Here is a 25326-nt window from a genome sequence, read left to right as displayed (position 1 = left end):
TTCCAAACCGCAAACTAATTCTGTAGCTGTTCCAAAAATTCCAGCATGAGTTTTGTATGGTGATTAATCAACTACAGTACTTTCTGTTGACCCAGCTCTGTTCAGCTGGCTTAGGGACAAGATAGCAACGGAGGTGCCATTTCAGAATTGAGTGTGGGAAGGATGGAAAGATTAACACAGCTAGATTTGCAAACACCCACTCTTGGACATATTCAACCGTACATTTGATGTCTTATATTACCAATAAAATAAATAGGGAGGGTTTGTTCTGAAACATTTTAACACGTTTTCCATGAACAACATACAATTAAAAATAGATTAGCAGTACTGAGATGAACACTATTATTTTCACTAAGATATGCATTTTTACGCACCCTTTCCCCGCATATACTGTACATACTGTTGTGCAAATTTCAAAGGATGGCTCTGTTTTCAGTATGCATATCATTTTGGAAAGGGTAAATTAGGGCAAATTTATCCTGCATCCCCACTTATAATAAAATAGACTCTCCCCTGCCTGGTGAAATGCTAATGATAAACAAGTAAACAACCTGACATGAGGACAGGGAAATTTAAAGAGTCTGTGGGTCTATTGTTGGAATTTAAGGGTAATAGATTTCCCATGAGCTTTAAAAGTGTGTAGGAACTATTAAAAGTAATTCTGGTGCTGGGGTGGAAAGAAAATAATTGAAACTCTATCAAGGTTGTTTTCTGCCTCCTGAGACAAGGTGCATAATGTTTGTAGATTACAAGCAATTGTAACTGGAGAAGCTCAGTCTTAGGGTGACCATGTGTGCATCACTGGAATATAGGACGATGTCTTATAACAAGGATGCATTCATCCATACATACATATGTTTTCTCTCCTGAAATTGCAAACCACACTGGAACACTTAACACTGTTAGCCGCCCTGAGCCCGGCTTCGGCTGGGGAGGGCGGGATATAAATAAAATTTATTATTATTATTATTATTACTACACCTAATGTGTCTCTTTTGTAAGAAATTAGTGAAGAAGAAGACATCAAGCTTTCTTCTTTTTAAGGCCCTGTTTTCTGCTCTGGGTCTCCTAACTCCGTGGACCACACTCCATAGCAATATAAAGTTTTCAAGACAATTTTGCCCTGTTGCACAGTGAATGGCAAAGGAAGTTGTCCTCTGCTATTATTACCCAGCCCGGGGGCAAAAAAAGATGACATGACTCTTTATTGCACCCCCTCCTTTCTGGCAGTGATGGGAATTTTTAGCTTATATGAGTAGCTGTCACCTTGGAAACGCAGGAAAGGAAAAGCGAACCTATATCCATAAACAGCGATACCATATATATCACACAGAAGGAGTGCCCTGTACTTCATTGTATTTCATTCCAGTGTATATCTATCATGTGGCGTTTTTAAATTTTTAAGTGTGCTTGAGATCTTTATCACACTCAGAACAACCCTCTGAGGTAGGCCAATTTGATTATCTGTCTTACAGAGAGGGAAATTTTATGTTATCTCCACTTCTCTTTCTCTCTCTCTTAAGAAAAGACCTTTCTTGTCATTTTTTCATAAGAAATGTGTTACAAATGTATGCAAATGCTGAATACAGCAGGAGCGATGATACTAAAACATAAGAAGATGAAAAATAAGAGAAGGGGAGGGGAAACTAAGATATAACAAAATGTGCAATGCAGCTTAATACCATTGTATATAGAGAAAGAGTTAATTTAGTTATCTAGCTTTCTGCATGTTTACCTGGAAAACCAGAATTTAGAGGCTGTTCCTCTGAATTAATATGAGGAAAGAACTTGTGCCATGTCTAATGAAACAAAGGGCATTATATACTAATAATAGCACCTTGAATTTGTCCCAGTAGCAAACAGGCGACCAGTGCAGATTTCCAGCTTGAATCCAGATTTGTCACCAGGTGCCTCCTCTGTGGGCAAAGGCTCGCCAGCGGAAGGTGGTGTATAGTAGGCAAAATTGCGTACAAATATGTGTAGATTAAGAGAAATCTGCACAAAGATGCTGAAAATTTTTCATGAGGACTTTAAATAAAAAAAATTTACAAACTGATGTGGAAATGTGGAGAACTGAACTTACGGTAAAACAAAAACAGGGAACTCAAGAGAATCAGAAATGGACACATTTGCCTGTCCCTAGTGGTTATTGGGATGCGGGTGGCGCTGTGGGTAAAACCTCAGCACCTAGGACTTGCCGATCGCATGGTCGGCGGTTCGAATCCCCGCGGCGGGGTGCGGTCCCGTCGTTCGGTCCCAGTGCCTGCCAACCTAGCAGTTCGAAAGCACCCCCGGGTGCAAGTAGATAAATAGGGACCGCTTACCAGCGGGAAGGTAAACGGCGTTCCATGTGCTGCGCTGGCTCGCCAGATGCAGCTTGTCATGCTGGCCATGTGACCCGGAAGTGTCTGCGGACAGCGCTGGCTCCCGGCCTATAGAGCCTGGCAAGACTGGCCCGTACGGGCAGGGGTACCTTTACCTTTACCTTAGTGGCTATTCAGCATGGTCAATTCTCATTGGGCTGTTTTGGGTTTGTTTTGTTATGTGGCTGGCTTATGGTTTTTGTTGTTTAAAGTCTATTTTGTACTTCTGCAAACCTTAGGAGTCTCCCCACTGAGGCGTACAAATATGTGTAGATTAAGAGAAATCTGCACAAAGATGCTGAAAATTTTTCATGAGGACTTTAAATAAAAAAAATTTACAAACTGATGTGGAAATGTGGAGAACTGAACTTACGGTAAAACAAAAACAGGGAACTCAAGAGAATCAGAAATGGACACATTTGCCTGTCCCTAGTGGTTATTGGGATGCGGGTGGCGCTGTGGGTAAAACCTCAGCACCTAGGACTTGCCGATCGCATGGTCGGCGGTTCGAATCCCCGCGGCGGGGTGCGGTCCCGTCGTTCGGTCCCAGTGCCTGCCAACCTAGCAGTTCGAAAGCACCCCCGGGTGCAAGTAGATAAATAGGGACCGCTTACCAGCGGGAAGGTAAACGGCGTTCCATGTGCTGCGCTGGCTCGCCAGATGCAGCTTGTCATGCTGGCCATGTGACCCGGAAGTGTCTGCGGACAGCGCTGGCTCCCGGCCTATAGAGCCTGGCAAGACTGGCCCGTACGGGCAGGGGTACCTTTACCTTTACCTTAGTGGCTATTCAGCATGGTCAATTCTCATTGGGCTGTTTTGGGTTTGTTTTGTTATGTGGCTGGCTTATGGTTTTTGTTGTTTAAAGTCTATTTTGTACTTCTGCAAACCTTAGGAGTCTCCCCACTGAGGCTGCTGAGCATCCTTCATTTCTCAGTGGCCTTGTTTTAGCTACAATCCTGTTGGCACACACTACCTGCGTTCAGTAGTATAGGGTGTGATATATACTATTGTTCAAGTGCTCATCCCACCAGCTGTAGAACTGGAAGCAATCCCTGGGCAAACTCACCCAGAAGAGATCTAAATATTCCTGTGGCGAGATTGTTATTGATATCTCCAGCTCCGCTTGTAAAGACAGGGACAAGTGTGCAATTATATATTCAGAGATGTTTGGAGAGGCTGCCACATAACCGCCTTTCCTTAGGTGTTCATGCAGAGCTTGTGGGAGAGAGCGAAACTAATTGTGGATGTAGTGAATTTGGGGAGGGGAGATGGGATGGACTTGATTTATTTATTGCCTCTGGAAATTGCACGAGACAATTAGCGGTGCTCAGCTGACAGGTGGCTATGAAGCCACCTGTCATTCTTTGAAAGTGATCCATGAGAAAAACCTGAAACAATGCAGGTGCAACTTTTGAAAAGAATAATAATAATGAAAAATATACGGATCCAGCTAAACAAAGCACACAAATCACCCTCATTCCCTTGAAGATGTTGCTCTCTTACAGAGAATTAATGGATCAGGTTGTAGCTCTAAGGTCCTGAAAACAAGCTGGTCCATTATGCCAGTCTCAGTCTGCTCTCAGCCAACTCCCATCTGCCTGCCTTCTTACTTATTTACTTATAGCTAGCCCAGGGAGTGACCCTGGCTATTAGATCCCCCCCCTCCTTAGTTCTGCAGAGAGGAGGATGGGGATAAAACAGACTCCGCCTGCCATTGGCCTCCCTGTCTTCTATGCTACCATTCCCAATGGACATCAGCCATGCTGGTCATGATCCTATCAGTACCTGGGGTCAATTAGTTGTTGTTGCCCATTAGACGCTTGTTATTTGAAGGTCTCCCAAGTGATTTACAAAACATTTAAAACATAAATATAAACACAATATACCAATTATTCCACATGGTAGTGGTGGGTGGGGCAACAGGCTAAAGTGGGTGAAGCAATGAATGTAAAATTTACCTTTGCTTGCACATCTCTTCTCCATCAAGGCAAACAAAAGGCATTATCAGAGTTCAACAGCACATTCCACCACAACCTCTGTTGGAATGCGACACAGCAGAGACAGTGATGTCTTTATGAAATATGGTTTATTTACACTTATATACAAACTGAGCCTATGCTGGTGGGGTTCACAGCATCAACACCCCAAAAGAGTCTTGTTTCTTCTATAGGCATAACCTTGAAGTCAAGCAGAAATAAGCCATGGCACTTTCTCTCTGCCTTTCCAGCCTGAAGCTGTTTCCACTAGATCACATCACAGCAAAACTTTGCCCTCAGACTCTGCCTTTGTCCCTCTAACTATCTAAGATCTGGAGAAGGGGCCCCACCCCATTGCTATCCAGCACAGAGCCACTTTTCCTTTGTTCTCTTAATGGCCCATCACCCAGGTGATTACCCGAACACAGGAAGCTAGCCTGGCTTATATTTTAACAGTTGTTGGGTCCAGAGGTTAGACTGGGTCTGGCACTCACAAACTCATAACATTCCCAACCATGCAAAAACACTCAGGGAGACTGAGATGCAGGGCCAGTGAGGGAAGTGGCCCTTGGGAAGGGATGTGGTTGCAGAGAGTCACAAGGGCTAGGGAGAGAGGCCTGGAAGGCTGTATTTGGGACCTAGGTCTGAGGTTCTTCAACCCTGCCCTGCAGCATCCTTAGGAGAACACCCCAGACTCCATCTGCCTGTATTTTGCAAAAGTTGGTCCCAAAAGGTGACAAGAGAATCTTCCTACAAGAAAACAGATTTCAAACAGAAGGAACTGAAACACATTTTGCTCCAGACCCAACAAAGTGACTTATGAGGTGTGACTTCTGTTTACTTGGCTGAAACAAAAAAGACACCCGGGATAAACAAACAACTTCCAGCTTCTGGCAGATGCAATTCATCTTACTTATGAATTTCTTTACTCTTGCAAGCTCACATCTGTGCTGAGCTGAATTCCCAAATGTTCCCGCAAGGTCCTTAGCAGGCACACTTTTCCTCACTGCTGCAAAATTGTAACAGGAGAAGTGGCATTTGTCAAAATTCCCTCTTCTGTATAATACCTCTGACTTTTATTACATATAATCTGTTACAGAGCAGCTTCTGCTTATCACACACAAAGCAATCTGTACATGTGAATATGCACATCTGAAGATGCTTCTCTGTATGATATACAGTGGTACCTCAGGTTACATACGTTTCAGGTTACATACGCTTCAGGTTACAGACTCTGCTAACCCAGAAATAGTGCTTCAGGTTAAGAACTTTGCTTCAGGATGAGAACAGAAATCATGCTCCGGCGACGTGGTAGCAGCAGGAGGCCCCATTAGCTAAAGTGGTGCTTCAGGTTAAGAACAGTTTCAGGTTAAGAACAGACCTCCAGAATGAATTAAGTACTTAACCCGAGGTACCACTGTACCAATCTCAGCTTGCCTCCTTTCAGTCAGCCTCCACTGTGGGTTATTTCATATCTTCATTACGCATGTGAAACAACCCCAGCACTGAGATGAGCTGCCTTCAGGAAAGGCTGCCCACCACACCTCAGGAAGAGTCACTGTTCTGGACTGCCTTCCAGTCAGCCTCCCCCTAGAGAATGAGCTGACCTCAGAGGAGCCTTCCTGTTGCATCTCTGCACAGGAGTGCCAACTTGAATAAAGCCCCACCCTACATAACTGATCACATGATGTGGTGCATCCACACCATTTGAATGGCAATGTTGATCAACTGTGGGGGCTGGCCCTCTCAAATATTTTAGGGGGTGGCGGTGAAGGGACCTTGGCCCCCAGGAGTTGACTTCTATGTCTCTGCATGAGTCTTGGCACTTGGGTTGTCTCCTTCCAATAGAATAGATATGCCCAAATCACAGATTTATACCGAAATACAAGGGGCAGACTCTCCTGGGAATTAGTAGTTTGTAAACTCTGAAAAAGTGTGTTTCTGAAAAAGTGTAATAAGTTGCCTTATACTGAATAAGATCATTTGTCCATGTCTGCACTGACTGGCAGTCACTGTCCAGGGTTTCAGGCAAGGGATATTCCAACCTACTAGAAGATATCAGGTATTGAACCTGGAACCTTCTGCATGCAAAACAGATGCTCCACTACTGAGCCGTGGCCATTTTCCTAAGCCACAGGAAGTTGCCTTATACTGAATCAGCTAATGGTCCATGTAGCTTAGGACAGCTTGTGCTGATTGGTTGTGACTCAACCTCTTTGCCAGTCCTACCTGGGGATTTTAACCTAGGACCTTTTGTGTGACAACTCCTGATTAATTTCATTTTAAAAATAAATAAGGGTGCAATGTTTAGCTGACTGATTGAAATGTTTTTGATTGATGAATGCAACCAATCAACCAAATAGGTTCCCCTGATTAAATTGACCGTTACATTGTGTGGGGGGGAAGGAATGCAAATTATTTTTAATCTACATACTAATAAAAACTGCCCATCTTAGAAGAAGCATCCGCCTGTGGAATAGGGAGGGTATGCCTTTCTGAAGATGACGTCTGCTTTGAGTTTATAATTCAGGCATTCCCTGCCCCCTTCATAGTTGTCATTTTATTTACTCTAAAGTTCTTTTCGTATGAGAGTGTTTTTCACCCCAAGGGCCACATTCCTTTTTTGACAATCTTCCAGGGGCCATATGCTAGCAGTGGGCATGGCCAGATGCAAACATGGATGGAGCAACAGGCGTTAATTTTACCTAGTTTCTAGACACACACGCACCCTTCCCTATTCTCCTTCCAGAGAAGCAAGGGACATCATCACAGCTCAAGGATACATCCTAGTTAGGCAAAATCACTCAACCAAGGTGTGAAGCAAGGCCAGTGAGGGGTGTGGCATGAGAAGAGGGGTATGGCTTGCAAGAATTCCAAGGGCCAGACAGAGGGATGTGGTGGGCCACATTTTACTTCCTTGGGCCTGGGTTTCCTCACCCCAACTTAATACATTTCCATTAACATCGATTCACAGTCATAGGATTCATCCGCAAAGAATTATTTAACTGGGCGACTGCTCTAGAAACTAAGCAGCAGTGTTAGGGAGCGAGTATTCCACCCACCCCTTCAGAAAGCCCATAGTTGGCTGTGTTGCTGGGGCTTTGCAAGGGAGTGGATTGTCGGGGTGGGGGTGGGGGTGGGGGGTGGGAATGGCGTTTAACATATCTTTCCCTGGATTAAAGGAACAGATTTACATCTCTGAGAAGAGCATTTTGAGAGATTATCCAACTCAAGACTTCTGCGGGGCTTGTCATCTTGCATCCTCTTTTCCACTAGGGTCTATTTAAATACGAGCGATCAGAAACTAAAAATAAGTATCATGGCATAGGCAGGCAGACAAGGCAACTCCTCCACTCCCAGCTTTAAGCATAAGGCACACCACAAACCCCACCCTCTGCTGCAAGGGGTGGGGAACATCAGGCTTGGGTACTGAAAGCGGCCCTCTAGTCCTATCAGTCTGGCCCTTAGAACTCTCTGCAAGCCACCCCCCGCCCCGCAAAGGCTCTGCTTCTTACCGCCATCCCATGTTTTTGCCTGGCTGGAATGCAGCCTTAAATACTGAAAATGCCTCCTCCATATCTGGATGGAGGAAACAGGGGAGTTGCTTGAGTGCCCTAGCCTACTGTAAAAAGGTAAAGGGACCCCTGACCATTAGGTCCAGTAGTGACCGACTTTGGGGTTGCGGCACTCATCTTGCTTTATTGGCTGAGGGAGCCGATGTACAGCTTCTGGGTCATGTGGCCAGCATGACTAAGCCGCTTCTGGCAAACCAGAGCAGCACACGGAAACGCCATTTACCTTCCCGCCGGAGCGGTACCGATTTATCTAATTGCACTTTGACATGCTTTTGAACTGCTAGGTTGGCAGGAGCAGGGACCGAGCAACAGGAGCTCACCCTGTTGCGGGGATTCGAACCGCCAACCTTCTGATTGGCAAGTCCTAGTCTCTGTGGTTTAACCCACAGTGCCACCCACATCCTTCTAGCCTACTGTACGAAGGTTAATTTACACCAGTTGGTCCTCCTGCTGTTGCCTCTGGCCCCCCGCACAACTGCCATGTGTCCCCCAGAAGTTTACATGGACGCTAACACAACCCTTGGTCTGGAGGAGGGGGTCATTTGCATGTGCTGATCTTGCCACCCCTCAAAAAGAGCAATTGCATGCTCTCCCTGGTAAGCAGTACTCTTTAAATACCACCACCAGTTTTCAGGAGCAAAAAACCCACAAACCTGTCTTGCTGGATAACTGTAGTTTCACAATGAACAAGGCTTATCTGTGGCAGGTGGAGGTTGGGAGAAGGACTGATCTTCTTCTGACAAATCTAATTCCATCTAGAAGAGGACTGAATCTTTGCTGAAGCTTTAATCCTGGCACATATCCATAGAATCATAGAATTGTAGTGTTGGAAGGGAACACAAGGGTCATCTAGCCCAACCTCCTCCAATGCAGCAAATCATAGCTAAATAATCCCTGACAGATGGCCACCCAACATACCTCCAATGAGATGGGTTTTTGTGATTTGATGGTTGTATACTGTTCTCATTTCATTTCAATAACTTACAGTGTGTACTGCTTAATAAAACAAAATCTCTAAGCCAATGACAATTATAAGATCACAAGCAAAAAGTCAGTACACAATATCAAAATGCAATTTTATAAGCTGGTAAAACAGCAAAACAATATAGAAATGCTGAATTATGTGTTTAGGCTGTTGCACTAACTTGAAGAAAAGTCATAGTGACCCACAACTCTGGCAAGTGAGCGGCAGCAGAGGCAATGTGGTTCTGGATGGACAAGAACATTTTGACTGACTTAATCTCTTGTACTTTTATTGCGTATTTCCTTTGTATTCATGTACTGGTCCACAAAGGAGTATATAAATAAAATGTCACGTAATTTAATGGCATTTACTTTTGAGCATAGACAAATATGGGATGGTGCTGTTCACTGTCTATTATAAAAGGAACACGGCCAGTTTAAAGGAAGGGCAGCAGAGACCAAAAGTGTGATGGGAAATGTAAAAAGTGGACACTTTAAATGGTTACACCCGTACCTTAAATAGCTGTGCAGAAGGGGAAATTTCAGCAGGTACAGTGGTACCTCAGGTTACATATGCTTCAGGTTACAGACTCCGCTAACCCAGAAATAGTACCTCGGGTTAAGAACTTTGCTTCAGGATGAGAACAGAAATCGTGCTCTGGTGGCGCGGCGGCAGCAGGAGGCCCCATTAGCTAAAGTGGTGCTTCAGGTTAAGAACGGACCTCCGGAACGAAATAAGTACTTAACCTGAGGTACCACTGTATAACTTTTATTTATTTATTGTTGCATGTATACCCCACCATTTTCTCCAAGGAATTAAAGGTGGCATACATGGTTCTCCCTCTCTCCATTTATCCTCATCCTGTGACTGAGAGATCGTGACCGGCCTGGGGTTATCCTGTGGGCTTCATTCATGGCAGAATGGGTATTTGAACCTTGGCCTCCCAAGTCCTAGTCAGACACTCTAAGCACTACAACACTTGCCAGGCAAACTGCACCTACAGCTCTCCAGATCATAGAATCATAGAGTTGGAAGGGAGAACCAGGGTCACCTAGTAGTCCAACTTCCTGCAGTGCAGGATTCTTTTGCCCAGCCTGGGGCAAAAACCCACATGCCTGAGATTAAGAGCCTCCTGCTCTGCTGACTAATGTTGGACTCCAACTCTCCTCCTAGGAAATTGCCTGTGGAGACAGATCTTTTGGTTCACCTAGCTCAGCTTTGTCTCCTCTGACTGGCAGTGGCTAAGGCAGGGAATTTCCCCTACTCCAACTAAAGGTGGTCGGGGAGTGAACATGAGACCTTTGGCATGCAGGGCAGGTGCTCTGATAACTAATCTGCTGTCCTTCCCTTAAGACCCAGGCAGACCTCTGGTCCCCCTACCCCAGTACTGACTGCACTGACTGGCAGCAGCTGTCCAGGATTCCGGACAGGGAGTCTTTCCCACCCTGAACAGATATTGCTGGGCATTGGACATGGGAACTTCTGCCGGTTCTTAACAATAAAGCAACAGCCCTTCCCCAATCACCAAGACAATTCTGCCTCTGGGGGGCCACCAATGACCCCCCCCCCTTCCAGGATGATTTCTGAAACCTTGAGCTCAAACAAAGTTCTTTGTTCACACTCTCACCCCCTCCCCAAGATTGGGTGGCTGAGTTTATTCGGGCATTTTTGCACTACTCTGCTTCTGTTACCCCCCACTAAAACAAAAAAAAACAAAACACCTCTGGAGTTGAAACTGACGGATGCGGGGGAGAAGAGCGTGCTTCTAACACCCACCCATCCCTCCTGAAACTGACAGCTTGTTTTTCCCAGGAAGAATAAAGGTAGGGGGTGGGGGAGAAAGAGAATTCGCCTTCTTTTTCCAAGACCCTCCTTCCCAATAATTCCTGCCATCCTCCTCTGCCTTCTCCCCAACCCCGCTTCGCTGTGCCTTGGGGACCGCCTGACTGCTCTTTTTATTTATTTATTTATATACATATAATCAAAATCTGGGCTCGAACTGAGCACGTGGAGAGGCGCTGAGCCCTCCTCCTCCTCCTCCTCCTCCTCCAGCTGCTGCGCTCTCTCTGGTAATGCTCAAAATCTGTAATTTCGGAGAAGGTTTATTTTCGGCCACCAGCTTTGTACGGATCTGCTTTTTTATGTTTAAAGAAGAATAACGGGAGAAGGAGAATAATTTCGCCTTCTTGGAGAAGGGGAGGGGGAGAGAGAGAGAGAGAGAGCGAGCCATGTGGGGCAGGGTGCCATTTTTAGGGTGCCCGGGTGCGCGTTGCCTTTGGCATCCAGGGAAGGCGCCCCTCTGAGCGGAGCGGGGCAAGGCAGGGCAGCCAGGTAGTGCCTGTCCCGGAGTAGCTCTCCATCCCTCTCTCGCTACCCCGGCTCCAACTCCGGGGCGATGGTGGGAGCTGCGCGGTCGCCTTGGCGGCCACTGAGCCACTTGGCGTGAGGAGGACTTGCTCTCTGCCAACTTCCTCCCTGGGCAGGAGAAGGACCAGTCTGTGGATGCTCTCGGGAGGATGGCGACGTTACCCCGTCGCAGGATGCGCCGCCGCCTCTGCTGCTGCTGCCGCCCGGCCGGGATTTGCCAACTTCTCCTCGTCTGAACAGCGCTGGGGACCTATCTAAACACACACACACACACACACACACACACACACACACGTATACAGTATAGGAAAAGATGGAATTTTTGACCTGGGTTTTGCCTTCCTTACTCCTGCTCTGCACCCTACAGCACACCTGCACCAGGTAAGAGGAGCAAGCGCGCCGTGGCAAGCAACTCCCTTCTCTAGTTAGAATGGGGTTTGTTGCTTTATTATTTTAAAAAATAGGTATCTAAAGGCAGCGATCCCAGCTGGGAGGATGTTTGACTGAGCGCAGGGAAACTTCTCTCTGACGAAGGCTTTGGGCTGCAAGCCCCAGGCGCGCTTAACTCAAGAGGAAGGCGGCTGGAGCAGAGCGGGACTCACTCCCGAGATGGGGTTGCCTAGTGGTTAGGCTGCACGCCTGCCATCCTAAGCGCCCTGGAGGCGCGATCCTGTGCGCGTCAGCCCGGAAGCCGAGCGTTGCAGAGGTCAGCAGGGTTTTGCTCTCAGAGATGGGTCTGAAGGATCTCCCAGCATTACAGGGCAAAGTGGGGCTTGCTTCTGGGGACCCTAGTGCTGAGCATTAGGAGGCGGGTGTGTGTGTGTTTCTTTTAATGCAAGATCCAGCAAAATTGCAACTCATCCTGGGACAGGGATGCGGAGCAGCTGTGGCTCTACGGGTGTTTGCTGGACCCTGCCGGCCAGCAGCCAGCGTGCCCAACAGTCAGCGGTGACCAACATGGGCAGGGGGCAATGGCCTCCCCATCCTTGTCCTAGGGTGACCAAGAGAAAGGGCTGGACCACCGGCCTTCTTAGCTCTTAAATAGTTGTGTCAGGAGAGGGGGATTCTCTCCCCCGCATGCCTCCAGCCCCTGCGCTGAAAATGTCTTTTTTTCTGCGCAACTCTTAAAAAGTACAGGAGTTCCTTCTTCCTTTACTTCCGACCGTCGCTGGGCCTATCCCCAAAGTAATCATGGGGGACCGAGGATTCGAGTTAATGTTAGCTGAGGAATCTCTCTTCCCCCTGCCTTGTGCCAGAGAGCTTTCCTATTACAGGCTGCCTCTGGGTATGTGCAGAGTGTTTATGAGATTTCAACGAGCTCGTGCACCATGCGAGCTGGGAAAGGAAAGTACACGGCGTACAACTCTCTCCCCCGACCCCAGTTAACAAAGGCTCTCAGCCCATCCTATGTAAGTTCAGTAGGAGAGTCGCACTGGGGTTAAAATGGGGGTTCCCTCCCAGTTGGAGGCGCTGGTTGGCTTGCATCACCCTGCCCTAGGGTGCGCGTGGCTGGGGGTATTATTTCCCCGTTTGCAAGAAAGCACTGCGCGCAGAAATGAACTGTACGTCTGAAGTCTGCGCAATAAAGGACGGTAATAACGCACTCGGAGATAAACACAGATTGATGTACGTACACACCCCTCATTGCCTTTTACCAACGAAGATGAGAACGAGGGGCTTGAACGAGAAAAAGAGAGAGAGAGAGAGGGAGGGAGAGAGAGAGACCAGACTTTGCTGAGAGTTCCCCCGCACTGGGAGACGAGATTCGCACTCGGGAATCGCCGCTACAGATCCGTCTGCAAGGCTTTGGAGTTTTGCCCTCAAACGGATGCCCCTCTTGGGTCTTCCCAAGGGCGGCGGATGAAGGTTGCACTGATCACTTGGCAGCGGAGAGGAGGAGGAGATTTTCTGCAGTAGAAGAGAGAATAATCAAAATATGCCCTACTTGTTAGACAGGAGGGAACCGGGGATCTCCCTAGAGGGTTCATCCAAGGGGTTGGGTATCACTTTAAGGAGCTATGGACCAGAGCTTAAAATATATATTCATTTTCTTCCCAAATGTGGCTTGTGCCCTACTGAGAGTAGGCTCAGTGGATTGTATGCAACTTTACTCCTGCTCACAGTAGACCCTTTGGAATGGCTAGACATTACTTTGTCCCATTCATTTCAGTGTGTCTACTCTGAGTAGGACTTAGTTGAATCCAGCCCTTTGCTGAAAGCCCCCCCGCCCCCCTTTCGGTTTCTCCATAGCTATCTGAAGTTGAAGTAAGAAACACTCAGTGCATATGCAAAGACAGCCAGAGGTGATCAGATCACATAGGTAGACAGTCTCCCTTCCTCTGCCCTTTTCAAAAGGTGCAGTCCTATATGCAGTATTTCACTCTGAGTAAGTCTGGGGCTTGCATCTGAGTAAACCTGTGCCAGATGGGACAAGGGAAGCAGTATTACATTTACACTTCTAATAATAAACTAATGGTCCATATAGCAATTATTATAGTCACATTCAGTTGTGTCCTATATTAGTGCCACTTGGAGCTGATCCACTTAGGTCAATTAATTTCTATGGATCCCATCCTCATTTACATTTGACTACCCTGGGGAGATGGGGGTGTTCTAGCAAATGTTTTTGCAAACTTAACTCTCTGGACCCTGGAGGCTGGGATATGTTTTGATGTAAACATGATCATAGCAATGGGGTTAATACTATTTTGTGGCGGGGGTGGCTTTTTAGATTGTAATGTGTATTACTTTGAAAAGTGCTAAGCCAGCTGTGTTTGGGGCTCTCAAAGTCTTCCTTCTGAGTGGAGGCCCTGGACTCTGCTCAAAAGTCCTTCCCTGGGGGTGCCAACTGCTAATAACAATTCTGTAGTGAAATCTGTCTACTATTCAGGACTTGGAATCTATAACCCAATGGTGCACTTGGGGACCCATTTCTTAATTTTAAAAAATATATATTTGTATGTTGGTAGTACTGCTTTTGCAACCCACCTTAAGTCAGGCTGCGATCTGGTAGTGGGTCCCAACCCACCAATTCGAAACCAGTGCTTTAGACAACTAGAACCTCCAGCTAGGTGCAAGTTCCTTAAACAGGTTGTGCATTTTTAAATCTGAAAGCAGGGTATGTATGTGATCAGTTGGATGTGTGTGGCAGTTCAGACTCTTGCTTGACCTCTGGGACAGGTTATGACGAGGAAGGCCAAAAGGTTTCGAGAAACAAAATGGACCCATTTATGATGTGTCTGTCCATTAATTGCACGCAGGTGTGCACATGGGCACATTTGATAGGTGAAAAACTCTCTTGTCTGCAATTGGAGGTGGCATTTCTTCGGATGCTGTTAACTAGGCAACAGCCATGGAGCTTTTCTGGATGTGGATATGGTAGGAGAAAGCAATTTGATAATGCAGTGGAAACTGAGATGGGGAGGGGGGGTGTCAGCTCATAATGCAGTGGAAGATTCTTGTGGGGTGTTATTATATTACTAATCTACACCTAGGTCAATCTTGGTATTTCAGGGCTGACAAGATGGGCAGGGAAGAGTCCCCCGTGATATTTGTAATATTTTCCTTCTTTGTTTCATTTTTTTTTTTGCAAGGAGGGAATGTTGTTCTAAAACGAGCATCAGAAATAAAAATAAGGAAGAGTTTTATTGATTCAGCATGTTTTGGATCCTTATGATCCATCGTCATGGAAATTCAGAGAACAGTGGTTCAAAATTCAGATAATAATAACAGTGATGGTCACCAACTTAGATGGCTTCTGGTTCGTCCTGGGGGTCCCTATCTGAAAATCTGTTTTCCCAAGTAATTTTTTGTTTTGTTTTGTTGACTGAAGCAGGAGAAGAACAGAAATGCAAATTGCTCTGGCTGCACAGATTTAAACCAGCCTGTCAAGGTCAAGGGACGCGGGTGGCGCTGTGGGTTAAACCACAGAGCTTAGGACTTGCCAATCAGAAGGTTGTCGGTTCGAATCCCCGTGACGGGGTGAGCTCCTGCCAACCTAGCAGTTCGAAAGCACGTCAAAGTGCAAGTAGATAAATAGGTACCGCTCCGGCGGGAAGGTAAATGGCGTTTCCGTGCGCTGCTCTGGTTCGCCAGAAGTGGCTTAGTCATGCTGGCCACATGACCCGGAAGCTGTACGCCGGCTCCCTCAGCCAATAAAGCGAGATGAGCACTACAACCCCAAAGTCAGCCACAACTGGACCTAATGGTCAGGGGTCCCTTTACCTTTATCAAGGTCAAAGTTGACAAACCCCAAAAGACAGCACGGAATGGCAGGCATATATGCAAATACTTGACATGGCAGCAGGAGATTTGGGAGAAGGATCAAGAAAATGGGTTGACTCCAACAAGGTTCTACTCACAGGAGTCCTATTTAAATTAACAGAACTCTGTTAGTCATGTCCATTAACTTCAATGGGTCTCCTCTAGGTAGGATTGGCACTGGATACAACTCAACAAGATTAAATACTGTCCACATTGTATGATGATAAATTGTATTCAAGTCATGTGTTGTCATCCGTCCCCCCCATTTAATATTAAATAAAAATTAAGGTCAGGCTTAGCTAAAAGCCATCTTGCACAAGAGGGTATTGAGTTTCTCTCTCTGCCCCCACCTCACAGCACAAGTTATGAACTGCTGGTTTAGGATGCTGGAGTGGATTACACTGGTAACACAATCACCCTCGCACAGGCGAGAAAGCTTTCATTTTTCAAAAAAGAGGGATGCACAGAGAGTGATCAAATGCACAGCTAACCCAGTGCTTTTTAATAGCTAGTGTTGAAGGGGGAATTTTAGTGATAACCACTTCCTCCAGCCCACCACTGCGTGACAAGATGCAGGAGCCAAGTTAGGATTTAGCAGTGCAATCCCCTCTGTCTGTACATCATTTAGAAGCATTTAGAAGTCCTGCTGAGTTCAAAGAGACTTACTCTTAGTGTAAGATTGAAGTCTTTAGATTTGGGATTTTGATAACTGTTAACAAGGAGAAAACTTTAAGATGCTTTTATTAACCACAGTTAAATGCTACAAGGCTTTCCAAAGGCAGGAACATCTCTCCTCTCAAAGCTTTAAGGGTTGTATGTATCTAACTAAGTCCCACTCGGAGAAGGCCCAGTGAGACTAATAGACCTGTTAGTTATGTCTGTTAGGACTAGCACTGGATGTCACCCTAAGCAGTTTGCAAAGCAGAAACCCTAAAATCACAAGGCTAGAATACAAATTGAGATTCTTGCATTGCAGGGTGTTGGACTAGATAGCCATTGTGGTCCCTTCCAACATTTCTATGATTCTATAAATCAAATGAAAACACATACTGGGTTGTAGCCAATTCTAGTCTTACTCAAGGTAGACCCACTGAAGTTGATAGACATGACTAACTTGGGTCCATTAATATGAATGGGTCTACTCTGAGTAGGGCTTACTTGGATACAACCCACTGCCAGTAAAAATATAATAATCCAGTATCAAACTGCTAAAGCAAAATACTGAACTGTCCAGTCTAAAAATTAACAGTCCTGAAATGCCTGAACAAACTGTACCCAGGCAGGCATTGCCAGCCCAATTGTTCCAGAGGACAGGCTCTCAAAAAGCAATTTAAAAGTTCTAGTCAATATTCTTTGGTTATATTAAATAAGTGCTGCTCTGGGAAGATCATGAAATGACCATTTGTCTTTTGACAGCAGTTCACACTGTAGGAGGATATGTCAGGCATGGAAAAAGCCGTACTTTCCCAAAGTCTGGCTGCTTAACTCTGGCGTGCTCTGGTCCATGGGATCACGAAGAGTCGGCCATGACTAAACGACTAAACAACATAGAGGCCAAACAAGCAGGGAAGGGAAGGGAGCCGATGGGATGATAACGTCATAAAACAAGTAGAGTTTGAAGTTACTGGAATTCAAGAATGCAGTGGATATATATTATTGTGGGAGAGATAAACATTGTGAATTTGGAGGTTTATTTTGTAGTGGGAACACCTTCTGATCTGATTGATTTGTTGAGCTTAATCAGTGCATCAAACAGAAGGATTTCGTTTAATTATATATCTGCAATGATATCGTTTATGACATATTACTTGAAATTAACAATAGGTTGTATCTGGTGCTAGTTATATTTAGAGCAGAACTACTGAAGTTAACAGAGATGTCTAATTTGGGTCCATTGATTTCTGTGGGCCCACTCTGAACAGAACTCAATTAGATTCAGGCCTAAGTATCAATTATTAGTATCTCATTTATAGAATTGTAGAGTTGGAAGGGACCCTGAGGGTCATCTAGTTCAACCCCCTGCAATGCAGGAAGCTTTTGCCCAAAGTGGGGCACAAACCCATGACCCTGAGCTTAACAGTCTAGCCCAACAATTATGTACGTATTCAAAATAAATTCATGGCAAAATAAAATGTTATTGTAAACCTAAAGCATGGGTTGGGGTCAAGAACTTCATGCCCGGGGCCAAATACAGCCCCCCGGCCTCTCCCTCTGCTCCTTGATATTCTCCCTAGGCCACAGCCCTCACTGACCTGGCTTCACACACTCCTTGACTATATTTGCCGGGCTGGGACTCAGATAATGCTTCTTGATTGCCTAGATGGAAGGCAGAAATGTGTGAGCATGTGCAGAGAGAAGCCGATGGTGTAAAAAGAGCATTTAATCTGTAGCCCTGCCCACATTTGCCCGTGGCCCCGCCCACCGCTGGCATATGGCCCACAGAACGTTTCTCAAAAAGCTAGGTAGGCAGGAAAGATTTTCCCTCCCCACCCGCACCTAAAGCTGTGCATAGCCTAGTACTTTCATCACTTTCGCCTCCCCTCTGAATCAGCTCTGGAACTTCACTCATCTCCTGAGACCCTTCCTGCGGGTGGAAATTCAGTTGGTGGGGGCAGCGGGGACTTATTCATTGTGGAATGCTCTCCCCACTGAGATCCACTTGGTGTCTTCACTGACCTCTTTTCGCTTTCAGGTAGAAGCAGCAGTTTTCAATGGACTGCAGTGATGGTGTTGGCTGTCTGTTATGCTGCTGAAGCATTTAGGACTTCTTTGCAGATTTTCATAAACTGCATGCATTTTTACTATAGTATATGTGTGTGTGTTTTTAGCCTATTATAGTGATAAGTGAGGGACGCGGGTGGCACTGTGGGTTAAACCACAGAGCCTAGGACTTGCCGCGACGGGGTGAGTTCCTGTTGCTTGGTCCCTGCTCCTGCCAACCTGGCAGTTGAAAGCACGTCAAAGTGCAAGTAGATAAATAGGTACCACTCTGGCGGGAAGGTAAACGGCATTTTCCTGCACTGTTCTGGTTCGCCAGAAGCGGCTTAGTCATGCTGCCCACATGACCCGGAAGCTGTACACTGGCTACCTCAGCCAATAAAGTGAGACGAGCGCCGCAACCCCAAAGTCAGTCACAACTGGACCTAAGGGTCAGGGGTCCCTTTACCTTTAGTGATAAGTGAGGATGGGGACACTTTTCATACCAAGATCACCTCTGTACCAGGGTTGGGCAAATCTGTCAATATCTCTCAGTTTCTCATTCTTCCCATCTCATTTTCCACATTTCTGCATCAATCTGTGATTTTTTAATTTTAAAAAATCATGAAAACTCCTTACCTATTTTAGTGTAATCTTGTCCTAATAACCACATTTTTCTATGCAGTTATGATTTACTCATTTTTACAAGCAATACCCCATCAATGCATTGCACATTACTGTCATTAAATTTTTGCTTTAACGTTGTATGTATTTTTGGAAATATTGTTTGTGCATACCGCAAAATTCAGAGAAGTGTGAATTTCAACAAGTGCATTTCAGTTCATGTATTGGTTTTAGAAATGTGAATTAGTTTCTAACTGGAATGCAAATGAAAGCAAATTTGTCGAGTCTCCCCCCCCCATCCCTCTGGGGTTCTAGTAAACCACCTATACTCTGCTCTTGTGTGAATTAAAACAATAGTGACTTTCTCCTGGGAGATCAGGATGATAAGTAAAATATAGACCCATTCCCACATATTACGTAGTTTCAGACGGCTCTCATTAAAATGCAAACAAAATTGAATTTCTCCACTCCTAATCTGTGCTATTATGCATTCCTGAAGACCCACTTTTGTTAGACGCCAAGAGAGTGTTTGTGTTGTTTTGCTTCAAGACAGTCTCGAACAAAACACACTTTGTCCCACTATGTGTTACCAACAGCAGTTGCAAAAATGTGCGAAGCAGCAAACAGCGCAGTGCATGGTGTGCTTTTTCAGTGCTCCCCTCGTGTCTGCATTTGCCAACATGTGCACTTGAGATGCTTTGCATCCAACCGTCCACCCACTCACCTTCCTTAAGCTTCTGGAGACCCAGGGGGAGGGAGCTGAACCTCGAAGAACGACGACGCTAGCAAATTGCACAAATGAAATTTTTGGAAGAATCTCCCAAGTGGGGGAAAAAATCAAGGACAGTGGTCTGTTGGGGACAGATGTGGGAAAGGAGGAACACTCAGAGTAAAGTCTGCTCTTTTACTAGCAGTCTTATCTGCAGCCATGAGAAATCTAGGAAGTCGTCTTCTGCTAGGGTAGGCGATTGGTCCATCTAGCCCAGTATTCCTTTATTTATTGAATTTATAATCCGCTATTCATCCTGAAGGAGCCCAGAGCAACAAACCAATCCACAATCTAAAAACAAAAAAACATTATAAGGCAGTTAAAGCATTCTGTAAACAATTAGAGTGAATGAACCTTCTAAGAGCGCTTACAGTTTAAAACATTACTCCATCCAGTGATCTCGGGGTTGCCAGGAACAGTATCCTTCAACCACAAATGCCTGGGTAAAAAGGAATGTTTTCACATTCCTCCTGAATGTTAATAATGATGGAGACAGGTGCACCTCATTAGGGAGGGCATTCCACAAACAGGGAGCCACCACTGAAAAGACCTTGCTATGGGTAACTGCCATGGGCAGCACCTGGCTGCAGCACCACCAGCAAGGCCTCAGCTGCCAATCATTACGTCCAAGGCGGTTGGTACTGTCTACTCTTGACTAGCAGTTTTTCTCAAGACATCAGGCAGAGATCTCTGTCACCCCCTGCTCCCTGTTTTATTTGTTTAACTGGAGATGGTTTGCACCAGGGGTCTTCTTTGTACAAATCATGTTCTTTATCGTGGGACAGAGCCCATGTTCAGTTCTCAGAGCAAATGTCAATGTGTGTGTGTGGGGGACGTTTTAGCAGTAAACTGGGTTTTCACAGGAAAGGTGTTGCCCCCCCCCAAAAAAAAAGCCATGCTCAGACCTGTGCCTACAAATCATGGACCTGTGCGGGTGAGCCCTTATAGGCAAATCTACCTAATTCACAATTTCTGAAACAATACACAAACCAAAATAGCCATCCTTCGAAACTCACTCTTCTCCTAATTTTGCAATGCCGCTCTGCAGTCTTGTAATGTGCAGAAAAATGTGTGTACTAGGGTAAAGAGTGCAAAAAAAAATGCATATACCAATGAAAGTACATTATACTAGGGGAAACTACTTTGCAAAAATGTGCAGTTAGGCAGAATTGCAGACAAACGTGCACATTTCATTCTGAAATGCTGATGTATGAGAATATATATATTTTTATGCCAAAGTGATGTGGAAATGTGGAAGACGTGAAGACTGGGGAAAAACTGAGAAATTGGAACTGACAGATTTCCTAGGTGGATTGAACTTTTGTGGGCTAGAGTCAATGTCCTCAAGTGCAAACTCGTCTCAGGCATCTGTAAAATGCTGGTGTGCCGTAAGAAATTTGTTAGTCCTTCAGGTAGTAGGACAGGCCAGTTTTTTGTTTTGGCAAGCTTATTCATGCCAAATCTTCTTCCAAGCGGGAATTGCTTTCCCCCTTTTAATAGTACAGGAACACCATAACATTATGGTTTATATCGCAAAAAGAAAGAAAGAAGATAAATCCAATTAAAACTTTAAGCTTATGCTTTCCTTTTTAATGCTGTCTTGAAAGCCAGCTACCCAGCTGAGCTATGTAGAAAACACAGCTTCAGTGTCCTATACAAATGCAGTCCAACTGCATTTACAGAATCCTTCACAGAAACCACATTTTCTGCAGTTCGTCAGATGTAAGCACTGTAGCCTGTAGAATCTGGGGAAAGATCTTTCAAACTTGGGCATTGTCCAGCTGAAAGCTAATAAACAAAAGGTGGCTTTGGAAAGCCACCTGCAGGGCAGAGCTTCTGTTTATTCAACTGTTCTGTTGTTTCTGTATTTTTATAACTTTCATCTCAAAGCCACCAGAAAAATATTTATACTTGAAGGGCAGCATATAAATTCTTAAAATAACTAAATAATGAACAAATGCATTCTTTCTTAAAAATAATTTTTATTAAATTTTCAGTTTTACATCTTAAAATAAACATTAACATACTGTTAGATATCCAGTGACTTCCCTCCTCTTTCCTTGGTTCGTTTTAGTTATCTTTCATTCCTGCATATTTTGTTATAACCATTTTAGTCAGTTCTCCACTTTTATATCACTCGAACATTAATTACACCGATGATTTTATCTTAAGCTGCCAAGCCTTTTCAGCTGTGTACAGTTACAGTGGTACCTCGGGTTACATACGCATCAGGTTACATACGCTTCAGGTTACAGACTCCGCTAACCCAAAAATAGTACCTCAGGTTAAGAACTTTGCTTCAGGATGAGAACAGAAATCGTGCTCCGGCGGCAGCAGGAGGCCCCATTAGCTAAAGTGGTCTTCAGGTTAAGAACAGTTTCAGGTTAAGAACAGACCTCCAGAACGAATTAAGTACTTAGCCCGAGGTACCACTGTATTTTCCATATACTCAGTAAATATTTTCCACTCTTCTTTGAATATATGTTCGTATTGCTCTCTTAATCTGTATGTTAAACCTGCAAGCTCTGCATATTCTACCATCTTAAGTTGCCAGTCCTCTTTGCCTCACTTTCCATCTTAAGTTGCCAGTCCTCTTTGCCTCACTTTCCATTTTGAGGCTAACAAAACTCAGGTCGCCATTGTTGCATACATAAATAAATTTTGTTGACACTTAGGATTTCAGTCTGGATTATTCCCAACAAAAAGGACTCTGGTCCTATTGGGAAAGTTATTTTAAACATTTTTTTCAACTCATTTCCCAATATTCTTTTACCTTTTTACATGTCCACCACATATGAAAAAAATGTTCCCTTCATTTCTTTATATTTCCAACACATATCTGATTCTGCTTTATACATCTTAGCCAACTCTGGGTCAAATACCATCTGTAAATCATTTTTATATCATTCTCTTTCAGTGAGTAACATGCAGTAAATTTCAAATCATTCTTCCAATGTTTCCCCCAGAGGTTTAAATCTATGTTGTGTCCTGTATCCATTGCCCAGTGACTAGCTTGTCTTTTGTTTCCCATTCTAATAAGAGGTTATACATCTTGGACAATAACTTACTCTTATTCTGTAATAATGGTCTTTCAAATTGTGAGCTTTGGTCCAGGAACCCATTTTTTAAATCTAACTTAAACATATCATGTAACTGATGATACTGTAACCAGTCAGAAACTTGGCTACTTACATCTTGCATTGGTTTCAGTCTGGGTTCCCTCCCTGTAAGGTCCAACAGTTCCCTATAGGTTGCCCATTGTCTGTCCATATTAACTCTTCTAATTGTAATTGCTTAAATGGGAGATAGTCATAAAGGTGTTTTTCTTTCCAGCAAGTATTTATATTTCTCCCAAACTCTATACAAATTTGTTGTTGTTATTTAGTTGTGTCCGACTCTTCATGACCCCATGGACCAGAGCACACCAGGCACTCCTGTCTTCCACTGCCTCCCACAGTTTCGTCAAACTCATGCTGGTCGCTTCGAGAACACTGTCCAACCATCTCGTCCTCTGTCGTCCCCTTCTCCTTGTGCCCTCCATCTTTCCCAGCATCAGGGTCTTTTCCAGGGAGTCTTTTCTTATCATGAGGTGGCCAAAGTATTGGAGCCTCGGCTTCAGGATCTGTCCTTCCAGTGAGCACTCAGGGCTGATTTCCTTCAGAATGGATAGGTTTTTTCTTCTTGCAGTCCATGGGACTCTCAAGAGTCTCCTCCAGTACCATAATTCAAAAGCATCAATACTTCCTAATAATGTGGTCTGTAAAACTCTTATAAACTTTAGCTTTCCCATACCAAAGGCATGCCAGCCAAATTTTATATGTTGGCCTTCCAAATGTCTGCGTTTTCCAATATGATCCATTCCTTTAGTCAACACAAGCAAGCTTCCCTGCAATACAATTGAAAGTCTGACAGGGCAAAGCCTCTTTCTTTTACGTCTATCAGAATGAAACTAACAAGCACCCCAGTACTGGCCATCCCACTTGTGACTCTCTTGATTGCACTTGAATCTTGGTGCATGGGGTGGACCGAGGTGGTGGTGGTGATGCACCTTGTGCATGGTGCACATGCTTATAAATACACATGCACTGTATCCTGCAAATCCTCCTATTTCCAATGCTCCAGCTTAGAGAGTTAATTTCTGAGTAGTCGCTATGATAAATTACAGTATTTTCCCTAGTGTGTCTTTAAGCTAAAGAACCGACACCCTTTTTGCTTTTAACTCGACACAGGACAGGCTATTTTAGGGGAAATTAATGCAGTGTTACCCACAGGGAATAAATGTGTAAGCGTTTGTGTGTGTGTATGACAATGAGGGCACTGCAAGACTCCAAGCACACAAGGAATAAGACAGCCATGTGGGTCATTGGGGGAGGGAATGGAAAATGGAACAGAGGGTTCTTTTATTTTTGTGTGACAAATTCACTTATCCTTTGTTTAGGTGGTGTGATACTGAGCATTCAGTCCTCTAAACCCCTCCAGCAAACCATGGTATTTCATTCTTTAATTAAAAATAGAAACATAATCTCTTATATTTTGTTTGTAGGAAGAATCTGTATTTTTTAAAAGAAGAATTGAAACATGTCTATTTGCAGATAATTTGTCACGTACTTCGTGCCATCTTTTAACCTAAGAGAAGAAAAGCTTTTAAAATGTAGACGCTATATAGATCTAAAGAGTGCACTATGTGGTGTTGCTTAAAGCTAGCAGGGAAAAGGAAATCTGGTGGGTTTTTTGTTCTTGGTTTTTTGTTTTTGGTTGTTTTTTTTTTTTTTTTTTGCATGTTTGCAAGGTTGCTGTGAATTAAGCCTAATGCTTTTTCAATTACATTTCAAAATATAGAACATATTTACAGTGAGCATCACTTAGAGTCAGGAATGGCAGATGGAAAGGGTACGTGAATTGCTCTGGATTATCCCAGAGGCCAATGCAAGAGAGAATTCATGCAGTGACCCCAGAATGACTGAGAGGCTGTCCTAAAGAGGTGTGCTTTTAATGGTGGTGGAAATAGCACCAGGCCCTGCTTTGAGATGCTGACTTTTAGCAAACTGGTCCCAGGTAAGGAGAAGCAGGACGTTCTTCAGGATTTCCAAAGAGGCAGCAGTGTTAGTCTTCCACAGGAAAAGCAAGGGCCCAGTTCAGGCCATCCCATCTCACCTTAATGAACTGATTTGCCCTCTTCCTTAGGTGCTTTGCCTTTGCATTGCCTCTTCCCTCTTCCTTCTTAGCACACTCTGGTAAGCCAGGAAGCCTTCAATGAACCATTGTTTTCAGGGCTGTCTTAAGCATATTCAGCGTCGGGGTGCAAAGGTCTGCCCGGTGCCCCCACCCCCAGTTTGCCCAGTCCCAAGTGTGCAGGAGGGCGGAGCCGGCCAGCCGCCTCAGTGTATCGCTTGCTCAGTTGCCCCCGAAGTCTGCTGTGGCACTCCGGCCGATGGGCAGGCTCTTCCCTGGACTTAACTCTTGAGCCCCGGACTCTTGGCCTGGCGCCCCTGAGAGCCTGGCACCCAGGTGCCCCACACCCCTAGTGCCTATGTGTAAGATGGCCCTGATTCCCCCCCCCCCAGTTATATTCAAACAGGGAAACAATGGTTAGTTACACAGTATGGATGTCCTTTTAAAATGTGGCTCTTTTTTGGGGGGGGGGGAGTTGTTGGGTTGTTGTTTTTATTTTGATTTTGTGTGTATATTATATATATATATATATATATATATATATATATATATATAT

At 44.8% G+C, this 25326-nt stretch overlaps 1 protein-coding gene across 1 annotated transcript in view; it reads left to right on the top strand.

The window, feature by feature from the left end:
* The first annotated feature begins 10259 nt into the window (after nt 1-10259).
* GABRD (gamma-aminobutyric acid type A receptor subunit delta) overlaps nt 10260-25326 on the top strand; it is a 38512-nt gene continuing 23445 nt past the window's right edge. Inside the window, exon 1 of the mRNA XM_082230254.1 lies at nt 10260-11626. Coding sequence (XP_082086380.1) covers nt 11559-11626 — 68 coding nt within the window. The 5' untranslated portion in view covers nt 10260-11558. The remainder of the gene's footprint in view (nt 11627-25326) is intronic.

The sequence above is a fragment of the Podarcis vaucheri genome (assembly GCF_965113315.1).
Source record: "Podarcis vaucheri genome assembly, chromosome: 7".
NCBI classification, from domain to species: Eukaryota; Metazoa; Chordata; class Lepidosauria; order Squamata; family Lacertidae; genus Podarcis; species Podarcis vaucheri.
The sequence above is the reverse complement of the archived record's forward strand: the minus strand, read 5'-3'. Positions and strand labels throughout refer to the sequence as shown.